This window comes from Medicago sativa, chromosome 2 (assembly GCF_051527215.1).
Source record: "Medicago sativa cultivar Bolivia chromosome 2, Bolivia_mono, whole genome shotgun sequence".
NCBI classification, from domain to species: Eukaryota; Viridiplantae; Streptophyta; class Magnoliopsida; order Fabales; family Fabaceae; genus Medicago; species Medicago sativa.
In genome coordinates, this window is record NC_140750.1 from 83,369,157 (window position 1) to 83,384,169 (window position 15,013).

A 15,013-nucleotide genomic window follows, 5' to 3' on the forward strand; every position below is an offset into this window, starting at 1 on the left:
TCCTATTTCTTTCATTTTTGTTCTCTTATTCTCTAGTATCCCCACCCCAAACTTAGTTGGTTGCAAATTCCAATAGCAACCCCAAACTTAATCTTTAGCAACATTCTACAATGCCTTAACTCAGAAATTCATTAAGGGACAAGTCCTAAAAGTCTCTAGGCTTGTAATGTAGTTTGTCACCGAACAAAAAGTTCTAATCCTACCGGCTCACAATTGGTTAAGAAAGGATAAATTCAACAAATTAAAACAGGGTAGGCTTCAAAAAGGCTCACAGGACCAAGCACTTTTGCCTCAGTGTTTAATTGACAAAGACCAATCAATAATAGAGAAACAATGCAAGTTCTAGAAATGTAGTTGCATGGAAAACTAATCTAAATATAAGTAAATTGAAAAACAAGATTTGGCAATGAACCTTATGGCTGAGATTTCTGGGAGTATGTGACTACCTAGCAACGCCGTACACTTCGCCTTTGAATCAAGTCACCCCTCCTTTAGAACTTTTGGAATACCGTTTCATCAAACAACTGTTACTAAACTGGAATAGGTCACATGAAACAAAACAAATTCATTAATTAAACAAGTGCAGGAGCAATTACAATAGGGAAATAAGTTCAAGGGACTTCGACATAAAAAGAAGATAAAGAAAATACATCAAAAGAAAAATAACTGAAAATAAAATACAAAGCAGAAAATGCTAATCCATCAGTAGATCAGCCCATGTTCACATCATCATTCGAGTGTCCAGCCCCCGGTGTCCTCAATCCTTCAAAGATGTCATCCCCTTGATCTTGCTCGGTGGCATTGAAATAGTCAGTGATTTCCCTCCTCAGTTTCTCAACCCAACACTCCTCCGGCGGTTGAACATTCAGCAATGCATTAAGGGCTTCAGGGCTGAAATCAATGATCTTGCCCCAAACAAAAGATTGAAAGGGTGTATCGGAAACCTGTGCATTTGCAAAGAGTTCGACGATCACGGTTTTGTTGTTCGCTTCATCGATCATCTCATTCAACTTCGTCCACCCTCTCCTTCGTAACTCAGCCTCAAAGAACGGATAATTCACAAGCTTTGTGAATTCAAACTTCCTCTCCCCCACAACTTCAAAACTTTTCATGGCTTTGTGGAACTCTTGGGCTTGGTCATTGATAAAATGAATGGCGTTTTTGGGTGGTTCCGATGCGGTACGAGGGCGTTTGGCTTTGCTTATGGATGGCTTGGGGTTGGTGGCTTTCTTTGAGCGGGTGTTTCGTGGATTGGAGGCCATTTGTGGGTAAGGAAGATGGTGAAAAGGAAGTTTTGTGAAGTTTGGGAAAAATATGATGGGTTGTGATGGATTGTGAATGATAATGGTTTGGATTGATGAATTTGTGATTGGATTGTGGTTTGATGATGTTTAGGAAGTGATAAGGTAGATTAAGATGGGAAAAATTCGTGAATGGGAAGTCTAGGGAAATTTTTGGTAGAGAAAAGTAGGAAAAATGGAATGAAATTGATGATGAATAGTGAGGTTTTTATAGGCTGAGGGGAAAAATCGCGCTGCGGCCATATACAGGCGCGGCGCGATTTTGTAGAAACAGGGAGTTCTCTCATGCAAAACTTGTTTTCTTGAAAAATGCCTGAGTCTTATTGAATTTTTGAAAAACTTTTGAAGAGAGAATCATGCAAGACATCAGTACCTTGCATGATTTTCTTGATAGGAGGTACTAGAACAATTTTTCGAAAACTTTCCTGCCTCATATTAAAAAGAAAAGAAAAATATTTTTGTGTTTTTATTTTTGAAAGCAATAAAATCATACCTGAAAATTAAACAGTGGGTTGCCTCCCACCCAGCGCTTTCTTTTACGTCATTGAGCTTGACGCTTCAACCACTGTTAGGGTGGCAAATATGTCAGAAAGAATATATCATCCTTCTTCTTCCTCTTGTTTGGTAGGAATTCCATGAATTTGTAGCAAAGAAGTAGATGCTCCCATGCTCTCACTGTTAAACCTTTAGAGTTTAAGCTCTCCCACCGTAGAGAAGGACGTGCATCCATCTGCACACGAGTGATTTCCTCAACCCCTGTTTGTTCAGACTTCGGGAAAATGTCAGCACTCCTCACTTTTGGATTTTCTTCCACCACAACCTTGTGACACTCAATCTCCATCTGAACCAGCTTCCTCTGAGACTCATGTGCTTTCTCAACAAGATCACCACACTGAACATCAAACTTTTTAAATAAAACTTGATTTGACACCAAGAAATCATCTAAAATATTCTGAAGTTGAGTATTGTAATCGATGTTGATCACCTCTTTCTTCCCTTCACCATCACTACCTGGTTGATTTGCCTCATAATGACCACAACTCGAGATTTTGTTGTCCAAAATTTTGATCTTAAAAGATAGCATATATTTTTCATACTGCAACTTAGCAATCTCTTCTGTGTCATAGAGGAGTAACCTGTCTATCATAGCTGCAAAACTTGGATAAACTTTTCAGTAGCACAGTACAATGAGAAGAAAACAAAGAGCATAATATTTTTTTTTAAATATATATATACAAAAATATAAAAGACAGAAATCCTAAATAATAACATAATTGCCAAATTGAAATGACTCAACAGTCCCCGGCAACGGCGCCAAAAACTTGATAGAACTCTGGCAAGTGCACCAAATACTATCATAGGATTAATGAAGTGATCGTGCCACGATTGGATCGTAACGTGGCACGATGGTGGGCTTTCTGAAACCCTAATTTTGTGTCTATAAAATCCAGAAGCGACCAGAAGCTTGGGGTACGATTTTGGAGACCAAAACAGAGCATAGACGGCACCAGGAAACCGCAGAACACGCAGTGGATCTCACCCAACTCATAGTTGGTTCTGGTTTATGTATGTTCACTATTTTCTATGTATTTGATTGTTTAGTTATGAGTAGCTAAACTCTTAGATTGATTAAGCCATGAGATGAATCTTTGTGATCTGTGAACCATGTAATTTGTTACGAACTCTCTTTGACATCAATGAAAACTTAGTCTTTATTCAGAATTATTTGTGTTTATTGCTTTTCATGATTATTGTTTGTATGACTACTAGCCCTAGCTTCTTGCAATCACATGAATTGATCTTAGGAATTGAATGACTACTAGCCCTAGCTTTTAATCCTGAAATAGTAATTATGTTTAACTCAACACTAGGAACCTAGAGATAGGAAATTGAGAGTTATGACTTAAGGAATAACGTTCTGACTTTGCTTCCACGGTTATTCAATCTGGTTAAGAGATTAATAGGGTTATAACTTAGGAAAGGGTTTTGAGTCAAGAGATTGATCAAAACCACTTAGTTAATCTGTCGTAAAGCTAGGTTAATTTCATTGAGAGAGAAGAGAGGCAAATTACTCACAGTGAGCAATAGAGGATTCGAAAGGCTTGATCATCTGTTTTTAATCCAATTATCAAACCATTTTATTTACTTTGTTTAAGTTTTATAAAACCAAATCCAACTGCCTAGGGCAACCCATAAATTTAATACATCCTTAATTTTAACGTCTTTGCTGAGTAGAAATTGAAACAGTCCCTGTGGATACGAACTTATAAATTTTATTACTTCGATATATTTTTGGTACACTTGTCAGATATTTATCAGTTGGCACTTGAATACCATCGTTCAAGATGCTCATCGAATATTGGAGTCCTGCTGCTTAGCAAGTTTGAATTTGCCCCATTCAGTGGTAAGATAATTGTTGCAGTTGGAAGGTACATTCCGGAATGTAATGTAATTGTTGACATACATGTCGTTTATGTAATGTAACGAAAACTTTATCGCAATATTTATTCGAATTCACGCTATCGCAATATTTATTCAAATTCACGCTATCGCAATATATGTAAATAAAATTATATGTAAGACAATGTAATGTAACGTAGATGAAATTATATGTAAATAAAATTGTCTAAGAATTAATGTTGTGTACTTATCGAATTTATTTATTCAATAAGCCATTTTTATTTGAATTAATGTTGTGTACTTATTATAATTTACTTATTCGATACGCAATATTTATTCGAATTCACGTTAGATTTTATTTGAATTTTAATTATTTGAATTCACGTTAGATTTTATTTGGATTTTATATAAAAAAATGAAAATATTTTATTTGAATTTTAATTATTTGAATTCACGTTAGATTTTATTCGGATTTTATTCGGATTTTATATAAATAAATGAAAATAAAAACTAAAATAAAGGAACACAAGTAATATATATAAAATCACATTTTATCAATATAATAATACATTTACAATGAGGTAAAACTAAATCTGCTTCGTCGTACCAATAACATTAAAAATAACATCTTCGTCGTACATTTATTCCTTAATAGGTGGAGTCATCTTCGTCGTACATTTATTGACTGAGGATGTGCCTGAGAAATACCAGACTCAATTTATTGACTGAGGATGAGCCTGAGAAATACCAGACTCACTTTAGTGAGTACATTAAGAAAGGAATCGAGGCAGATGGCCTTGAGGAGCTTTACAAGAAGGTTCATGCTGCAATTTGTGTTGTTCCTCACTTGAATATATAACCAATGAACAAGTTCTGGTTGAGTTTCTTTGAGTACTGGACTATGAAAAACAAACATTTTGTAGAAGAAAGAGTAAAGAAGTAAAGAGGAAATGAGAGTAAGGAGGAGAGAATGTGAGGAAATGTGAGAATGTGAGGGTTTTTATAGGGGAAAAATGTAGAAAAAATAGGTTGAATAAATGATGGAAAAAGAGGTTGAATGATGGAAAAAGAGGTTGAATGTAGAAAAAAATAGGTCGAATGTTGAAAGAAAATAGGTTGAATGTGGAAAAAAAATGTGGAAAATATGTGTTGAATGAATGAAGAAAAAGAGGTTGAATGGTGAAGTGCATCCTAGAACGCACGTAGCGGCTGTTAACTGCCGCTGGAAGCCTCCAGCGGTTGTTAACTGCCGGCGCATTAACCAGCGGCTGTTAACTGCCGCTGGGGGTAAAATTGTCATTTACTTGTGTCAATTGGAAGTATTCTATGTCAGAAAAGCAATTTTCCTCTTAGGCATAATGATATTCTTTGGGCTTATAGAACAGCTTAGAAAGCCCATATTGGTTTAAGACTGATTCAAATGGTCTATGCCAGAGCATATCATTTAGAGAAATGATATTTTGACAACCACTTTTTGACAACTTTTGGACAATTTTCTCTCTCATACTCACATGATGTTGTTATCCTCTCTCTTCTTTTTTCTCTCTCCATTGTTTTTGACCAATAAGAAGTGAGAAAAACAAGGTTGTCAACAAAGTTGTCATCAAATGGATGTCAAAATATCATTACTCTATCATTTACGAGTAGAACTATAATAAATGGTTCATTGGGCATTAAAGTTCTTAAACTTTGATGATAGAGTAGTAATGAGCTCGAAGAACTGAGACTCAGTGCTTATGAGTCCTTGAAGCACTACAAGGAAAGATGAAGGGATGCCATGATAAGAGAATATTAGGAAGATAGTTTGTCCTGGGGCAACACGTATTACTGTTTAACTCTAGATTGAGACTCTTTCCCGACAAACTTGCATCTAAATGGTTAGGATCCTTCATAATTCAAGAAGTAAAATCATATGGACAAGTCCCAATAAAATTGGTCACTCAAAAGTTTGTTGGGTGTTACAAACAAGTTGCAGCTACACACAAAAATGGTAACTTCAAGAACACCGTTGTTTTAGATGCATGGCAGATTTTTCACCAAGATGATCGAACATGAAAAATTCACGTTCGTATGGAGATTATTGAAAGATAACCCCAAATGGATTGCATGTTTACTAGAACCGGCCTACTTTTGAGGAATATTGTTCACGATAAATTTATTTAGGAAAAATCTAACTAAAAAAATAGTTATAAAGCAGTTAACTTTAAAATTACATGTTGATTCAACTCAACATACGGTGTGTCCCTAAAAAAAACTCAACATACAATGTGAGAACGAACTATATTTTGTTTTTATTTTTTGTGATGAGGTGAGAACCATATGTGACTGCTTGAGTCCTAAAAAGGGAGGGATCTCACTTTTTCTTGGAAAGGATTAAATGAGTAGAATAGTAAAGAAGATTCATGCATCCAATATCTTTGTGTTTTTGGTGATAGACCATGTAAAAGATGACCCCTTTTCCGTTTTCCAATAGAATTTTCCTACAACTATCTTTGAAAATGCTTTTCTTTTAAAAGGAAAGTGGATTTTTTTTATTTTTTTATTTTGCCAAAGAAAGTGGAATTCATTGTATTCCTAAATTGCAATTTTCCTTTCATGTTAAGATTACTAATTATTAGTTATTATTATTAGTAGAAGTTTAGTCCGAACAAGTTTGCATTATATATACTAGCGAAAAGACGGACATTCACGTGTTCGTCTTTCTACTCTTTTTATTGCGTTAAAGTTTGAAAATTATTAACGGTGTTTTTTTATGAAATTTTGATTTGGATTAAAACTAAAAATATAAATGTTTGTTGCTTTCAAGTTATAACAAACTAAACTAATCATGATTATTTATTTCAATGACACCACAAATAACGATTTTTATTATAAAAAAAGTTGTTTAAAGGTATAATTGGGATAATGAAAAAGTTAGTATAAATATACTCATCTAGTTTGTTACACTTTTTAAATGATAAAGGAAAAAACAAACATATATATATATATATATATATATATATATATATTGATTTTTACATTTTAAATCAGTAGAAAAACATCCATAAAAACTTCGGCTTCACCACTTTTTAAGTACATAAATCTAATAGAAAAACCAAACCTTAATGATTTTAATATGAAGCGACCAATTCCATAAATGATTGCAAATAAGGGATCAAAATTGTGATCAAGACAATTAAATTCAATTAGTAATGAGTTGTTACATGGAGTATTTGAAGAAGCTAAATAGTGACACATTTGGACATGATTACAAAATTAATTGGGAACCATACTGATATACACCCTCCGGTCACTATTATAAGCAAAAATCAACATTTTAGGTTCATTCATTAAATGATGTATGTAGGCTATAATAAAGACTACATACATCATTTAATGAATGAACCTAGAATATTGATTTTTGCTTATAATAGTGACCGGAGGGTGTATGCATAAGCTTTTCCGTAATGGGATCATTGTGGGGCTGAATAATGGTGGTGAGTGGAGAAAGAGAAACCATAGAAAAAGGAACTCAACAACAACATTGATTGATAACATACTTTGTAAAGTGCATTCGCCAAAATGCCAATTTAGCACCAAGTCAAATATTGAAGCATGCCATCATTCCCACCCAATCTTGTTGTTATGAATGTATATGCAATCCACGGAAAAGCAGGATTAGTGTGGGCCACATCATGTTTTGGCATCCACAATCAACAAATCCTACCGAGTAAATCGGACATTGGTTTATTCTTCTTTATCACAACAGAGGCCTATTTTCTTTTAGCCAAAGCCAGTCATAAAAGATAAGAACTAACATTAGTGGTTGCCCTTCTTGTTTTAGAATTATATATGATGCTTTATATTCCACTTGACAACACAAACTGCGGCAAAAATAGTAATTGCATGATTGGTACCATTTTGTAGGTGCAAATATTGATTTTAAATGTTGAATTAATTTTAACATGTTTAGTAGAATTAATTTTAAATGCTGATTTTATCTTTATTGTTCAACTCTTTTTTTACAAATATGCATCATCATAACATAAATTATTCAAAATCAAATTATTCAAAATTAATTTTTATTAGACCCAAACATACAATTATATTTATAGTTTGGAACTATTAAATTAAAGTGTGTAGATTACCGATTCTTTTAGAAGCTTTTATCCAACTTTACATTTAGTACCACTAAAAAGTTGCCAAGTTTCCAAGTTAACCGAGCATTGGATTCCCAAATAAAATAAAGAGTGGACTCTTTGGATGGTTCTGGTATATGTATATATCAACTTTCACCGGTCATTAGCACACAAAACTTAACATAGAAGGATGAAATTATAGATAAGTGGCGACCCTAAAGGAATCCAAGACAAGACACGTTCGAATGATCCCCTGGTTAACATTCATCGGTTGTTTTTTCTTGGTAGTTTGTTCAAGTTGAAGACTCTTTATAATCACCATAAAGTAAGGAAACACATCCTCTTTTTTTAAATCCGATTTCTTTAACAAAGGAGATTAATAATAGAGTAAGAGAAAGGAGGCTAAGTTTCCATAATACCAATAGCCAAAGTTAGCAGATACAAGAAATAAAAAGACACTAATATAGTGAAACATAAGAATACTTAAAATATTAAACCTTATATAATTAAGTTAGTGCACACACAGAAAGACAACGGCATGAAATGACTGTTATTATATATTTGATCCATGATTTCTTTGACTTCGGTCAAAGTGTATTTCACCTTTCATATCATTTTCTTGCAAAACCTTTTGTAACAGATATCTATTCTCTTATTATTAATATTAAATTAAAGCTCAAAATCCAAATCATCTAGAGGTTTGCATATATTCTTATTCTGTGGTGGTTAGTTGTGTAATTTATATATATGGAGACTAGACCATTAGTACGTTCCTGAAATGCTAATGAGTTGGTTCATATGCATAATGATTATTAACCTTGAAATCTCTTACCTGTGAGGAAGTCATAATAGGCTTAAGTGCTTGTGTGACGTAAATACGTACTCAAAGGTACACGTCTACAAATATGAGTTTGAGGCATCTATCAATATCATTGTATCATTTACAGTAATCCATTATTAATTCATGAAGTTAATTTCTGAAATTTCGGTCGCTAATAAGATATAATTTTTGTTTTATAACAAAAAAAAATTATTTTTGTATATGCAAATTTGTTAGAATGACTTGAGAACATTGCAGAGAATCCGGAAGTTTTAGCTATTGTTCCCTTCAGTTTTCATAACGGTGCCAGATTTCATAAGAAATTAAGATTAGTTGAAGGTAATTAGGTTTATATATTTATATATATCCTCTTTGATCCACCATGCAGTTCCAATGAACCAGATATCATTACACATTTACACTGTTATTGGATAATATTTCACGCATTCTTTTAACTAATATGAGTTGTATCCAGATGAATTATACATACAAAAATGAGAAAGCAATAAAAAGAAGAACCCTGTTCAAAAGTGGACCTTATTGAAGGTAGCGACTTCACAATCATACATAATTCCCGTGGACTTGCACCAGAGAACCAACATGCTTTCTATTAGTCTTCAATGTTCTTCATGTATTCCTTCGAAAGTTTAGTTTCCATTATTAACTGTTGTTCTTTGAGCAGAGAATAACCTGACTCAAGTAAAGCATTGATCGTTTGCTATCCAACCAAATAGAAAAGCAGTTAATTTCATTTGTATTTTTTTCAGTAAAGCAAATCAACAATAATAGAAATGTTACTCTTTAAAGACAAGGAAAAGAAGGAAAGAAAGAAAGATGAAAAGCAGAAGTACTATTATTACATATAACTATGAATGTTTCCTCCCCCAAAACATTTGCAACTAATTTCTCATGAATGAAGTGTTCAAATATCAGAAGTATGAGTTAAGAACTTTATGTGTCTAACATAGCAGAGAGGATACCCAAATGTTGGCCAGCAAAAGAATTGGCATGAGAGTCGGAAAGAAATTATAACGAAAGATCTCTTTCCAAGTGCAAGAGAGATAACGATAAAAACATCACAAGGTAAAATATCATGGGTGGAAATTCTTAAAGATAAGCTAATGTCCTTTAAATTTTGAGTTTTCAATATCTGTAATCAAGTCGTACTATGATGTTGAAAATCACATATTAAGACATCATCTTGACGAATTCAATTTAGAACTAGACTGTTCATCTTCTATCTATCCAATGGAAAATTACAAACGTAGACCTTTGCATGATAATATCAATAACTATTCATAACAATTTTATCAAGAAATTGTCCCGAAATTAATGTTAGCCAATAAAATCTCAGCCTGACTGAAAATCATGGGGTGGTGGGTACGGAAAAGGAAAATGCTAGATATCAAGAATGAATTTTCTTGATGAATTCAAGAATGACATGACAGAATAATCACCCTTAGATTTCAATCTTATTTATTAAAGTTTCATAAAAAAAAATACATAACACCCACCACCCCATGATTTACGGCCAGGCTGGGATTTTATTGGCTAACATTAATTTCGGGACAATTTCTTGATAAAATCTTTCTTGATATATAGCATTGCTCGGTGGGTATTATGTATTTTTTTTTTATGAAACGTTGATAAATAAGACTGAAATCTAAGGGTGATTATTCTGCCATGTCATTCTTGAATCCATCAAGAAAATCCATTCTTGATATCTAGCATTTTCCTTTTTTAAAATACAATCAAATCAGTCAAGTCGATTTGAACAACGCTACAATGTTAAGACCATGACCCTAATAATTTTGGCTATATTTAGATCTTATAATTTTATGTTCGTCTATAAACTATGTTTCAACTTATATATGAGCTGAATCAATATTTCATCAATATTAATTTGGTTGACAGGAAACAGCCAATTACCATCAGTTAGCCTACCACACAACAGGACAGAACAGAACAGGAGAAAAAGGATGACTATTTACCTCTGGAGGAATAAATACAGGAAGATTCTGGTCCTTTCTTCTTTTGAGAAATTTGGATGCAAAACTTTCAGCACCTCCAATATCATCAACCCACTAAGATCCACCACAAGTTTGTATGTCATTAGCAGCAATCTTTGTGCGGAAAAATTAAATATGGATAAAAAAAAAAAGGGCAACCCGGTGCACTAAAGCTCCCGCATATGCAGGGTCCGGGAAGGGGTCCCACCATTTGGTGTATTGTACGCAGCCTTACCCTATTTTTTACACAAGAGGCTGTTTCCAGGACTTGAACCCGTGACCTTCCAGTCACATGACAACAACTTTACCAGTTGCGCCAAGGTTACCCCTCAATATAATGGCAGAAATATAATGGCAGTTGTCAACTTTCATTGTCGAAAAACTTACTGCTAGTTATGTTGCATACATTACTACTGGGAAACACATTCCCCTGGTTATTATAAATAAATAAATATTAAAATGCAAGGTGATAGAAATTTACACATTCAGCCTCCTGGATACGCCACTGCATTCAGGGTTCTCTCTTCAGATCATTTATATTTATGTGATATTAGAGCCTTTTATGGTCAATTGTCGAGAACGCCAATTTATTATGCTTCAAATTTTCACAATTAAATTTCATTACAAGTTACAATGGGCATATGCATTATCATGCTTCAAGCCTTTTCTAGAATGAGAAGGCTGTATTGGATAATATAAACTGTTCTAGCACAAGGAATCTTTTCGGTTGTTACCCTTTTGAAAAACCATGGATCAAAATGTCAAATGTCTACTTGAAGAGAGAAAGCCACCATCAAACACTGGGCAGTATCGGGGTAATTTAAGCAACTTGAACTAGTTCATTGGCACTAAACCTGCCAACTTCTTTGTGCATACTGGATAGTTGATAGGTACTTTAGTACTACATATATGCACAGAGATCACAATTTTTTTCTATAACTAATACTAGAATAAGGTGCTTGCATTTATACAGGTTGAGGGTTCATACCCTAGATCCTTTTTCTCAACAATCACTTCACAACGCCTTCTGGGCAAAAATAAAATGGTTCACTCAAAAGCATTACAAAAGGGCAGGACTAGGAGTGGTATTAATTTGTCTGTGTGAGTAATTCCAACAGCATTTAAACTACATAATAAGTAACTGACAGGAGATTCTTTTGAAAGAGGCTTTTCTTCCAGCCCTACACCCTACAAAGTATCTCAGGCGATGGATGATGAATAATTTCTATAGCGTAAAATGTGCGACATCCAAGAGTCACATAATAAGAGATTGTCACAACGTCTTTTGTTCCCTTTTTTCTTTTGGTATTGTCTTGGTTCATCAAAAACTACCATTAATATTTCACCAAACATAAACAGCAACTGTAATTGAAAATTAGTATTTTTACATATGGAAATGGAAAGTCAGCTAGATCAGTAAGATATATTAATGTAAACTAAGGTATCTGCATACCTTTAAAATAGATCTCTCATATGTACGCGATCTTAGAGCTCCATAAAAGTCCAATGCTGCCGGTATCAAAATAAGAGTGTGTTTAAGTTTTGAAATTCATATACAAACTTTTAAGATTGTTTATTTAAAGTTTAAAAAAAAAATATGAAAAAGAAACAGATTTCTGCTTTTTGAGTCAACAACAACCAAGTCTTATCCCCAGGTGGGGTCGGCTACATGGATCAAATTCAGCTTATTTTGAGTCGCTTCTGAGAAAAACAAATAATTGAAACTGCTTCAAAAGAAAAGTGCTTTTTCTGTACAAACAAGAAACAAATTGTTTCTGGTTTACAAAAAAAATATTTAATTGATTAAACAAGATTAAAATAAAATCAAAACTATGGGTCCTAAATGAGAACAGACCTGATATCTCAGTACAAATTTGGCAAACGAGGAAAATAAGTTAGTTAAGATAAAGAATGAGAGTGATAAAAGAAGGGCACTCTAAAGGAAATATCAGTCACAATAATAAGCATAGAATAAAATAGGCAGCATGATATATAAATAAACAACTGCAAGATTTTCTATCGTACTACTTAATTTATGAGTAATGATATTGTGACATCCATTTGATGACAACTTTGTTGACAACCTTGTTTTTTTCACTTCTTATTGGTCAAAAACAATGGAGAGAGTAAAAGGAAGAGAGAGGATAACAATATCATGTGAGTATGAGAGAGAAAGTTGTCCAAAAGTTGTCAAAAAGTGGTTGTCAAAATATCATTTCTCTTAATTTATATCGAATAATAACATATACCTTCTTACTACTGTTTTAACAGCATAACAGATAAATAGAACTTTTCTGAACCAACATGGCATACGAATAAGTACCTTGATTAGGAAAAGTTTTCACAACTTTTTCAACTTCATCCCTGGATATGCCATCTTTCTCATACATTCTTTGAACAATATTCAGTATATCTTCCTGGTTAGGCTGCCTGTGCCACATTTACGAAAACATTTTAGGGAAGAGTGACATAGCTTACCTAGTTTCATTTCATGAAATCAGATACTTCAGAGTCATTGCATTAGCAATGTGATAGATGAGGTAAATCATGCTAAACATAGCTTTATCAACCACATCGATCATGAAATTTCATTCCACAATGCTATACAAAAATTCACCTAAAACATTTTATCCAACAATGCACCTGACAAAAACTACCATAATTAAAATACATGAATGGCAAGTAGTAATCCTAGAATAAAAAAAGAAAATGATAATTTACCAGTAAAATTTATCCATCCTTCCATCACGTATCAATGGAGCATAAATAGTTGAAAGATCATTTCCTGTTACAATGATTGGAATTCTGTTTGTGACATCTGCTTCTCGCCAATCTTGACCAATACTAACTCTTGTAGGATTGTCACATAGATTCATAAGAGTCCCAACAACAATTTGATTGTTGACTGTCATTTGAGTATTCCCTATATTAAAACAGGAAAAGTATGTTCAGTAAGGGTTGACCGCTGACCAAGTAACTGAAACACTAGGAGACGCAATGCAACGCGCGCACACACAAACTATAGTCTAATGAACGAAAAGGGGGATATGGAATAAAATTTACAAATAATCATTTTTTTTTTCTCTCGGCCTAATCAGATGTTAGCTTACCAAATCGACCAAGACCAGCATCAATGTCATTGATCATTAAACAGCTCATCTTTCCCTGTATCAAGAAAGCAAATGTAGACAGACTACTTTAGCAAATTAAGGAAATGCGGAATCATTGGTCGACTAATAAATATTGCTCTAGACTCAGTATAAGGGGAGCATTGGATACATCAACCATCAATATAAGCAAATGTAGACTACTTTAGCATTATTTTGTGCATACAACATAGCTAGGTGGATGTAAAATCAACAAGATAAATCATAATGTTTAATTTGTTTGGATGAATGGAAAAAATGTATAAGTAATCATGAATTTGGACATACTTAAAAGGGTAAAAAAGTCGTAACTTGATTCTGGACGACTCTAGAAGCGGTTCTGTAGCGCTCACGAATCAATCTTCCAGGCTCACCAGCATTTTCAGATTCAAGTTCCCCAGCAGACATAATAACAGGTTCAACTCCCATGGCACGAAAGATAAGTTCAGTTTGAAAAGTTTTACCTTGGCCTTTACCACCCCAAATACCAAGAATCAAAGGAACTTTAGCATTGAGGAGATGAGAAAGGTAGTTTTTGGTAATGTGAGTAACAACTTTGTCCATAAAAAGAGGAGCAATGTAATAATCTCCTTGAAGGTATTGAAATGATCTAGTGACTTTCTGACGATAATCAAAGACAATGTCGGAGTCTCTGCCGAGAAAATTGCCGGCAAAGACATCGTCAATGATGCCGGCACGTTGACCAACGGCGATGTTCATGTTATCAGCTTCAGCGCCAAGTCTATAGAGATAGTCTCTTCCTTCAGAATCCTTAGTTTCCCAAGAAGATTGCTCTGATAACTTCTTCTTGTTGTTTTCATCATCATCACTAGTACTGCAGCAGCGAACACAGCTAGAGAATTGCGAATGATGTGGTTTTTTGAATGAGAATGAATTGGAATGGGAAGAAGTTGGCGGTCGTAGAAGTAATAGCAGCTTCGCCATCAGTTCAGGAATCCTCCTCTTTCCATTCCCCGCCACATAACAACTTAACAACCAAATCCTAATCATTTTCCATTCCTTATCTTCTCTATTTTTTGGTCTAGTATTTTTCTTTTATTTTTTAAATTACTTATCTAAATTCATAGTTTTTCATTTTGATTTATAAAAAATAAATAAAATTAACTCACGTTAGAGTTCTTTTTTTTTTTGACCGGGGTTCAAACTCCAGACCTTACATATGTTATGCATTGTTCCTAAACTAAGAGTCTAAAGTGAA

The 15,013-nt window shown here is 33.8% G+C and overlaps 1 protein-coding gene across 1 annotated transcript; it reads right to left on the reverse strand.

The window, feature by feature from the left end:
* Positions 1-8,972: 8,972 nt before the first annotated feature.
* LOC146951617 (P-loop containing nucleoside triphosphate hydrolases superfamily protein) lies at positions 8,973-14,785 on the reverse strand. Its single transcript, XM_085747628.1, has 7 exons — positions 14,107-14,785; positions 13,759-13,813; positions 13,370-13,571; positions 12,972-13,078; positions 12,102-12,157; positions 10,631-10,723; positions 8,973-9,357 (listed from the first exon to the last, which is right to left on the reverse strand). Exons 1-7 carry the CDS (start codon positions 14,737-14,739, stop codon positions 9,250-9,252), a joined length of 1,254 nt encoding a protein of 417 aa, XP_085603754.1. The 5' UTR covers positions 14,740-14,785; the 3' UTR covers positions 8,973-9,249.
* Positions 14,786-15,013: the final 228 nt, after the last annotated feature.

Excerpts from the sequence above, each read along its gene's own strand:
- LOC146951617 (XM_085747628.1), bottom strand. The coding sequence starts at position 14,739 with ATGGCGAAGCTGCTATTACTTCTACGACCGCCAACTTCTTCCCATTCC. Across the intron at positions 13,572-13,758 it reads TGCTGGTCTTGGTCGATTTG|GGAATACTCAAATGACAGTC; the intron begins GTAAGCTAACAT and ends GTTTTAATATAG. Across the intron at positions 13,079-13,369 it reads AGGATGGATAAATTTTACTG|GCAGCCTAACCAGGAAGATA; the intron begins GTAAATTATCAT and ends AATGTGGCACAG.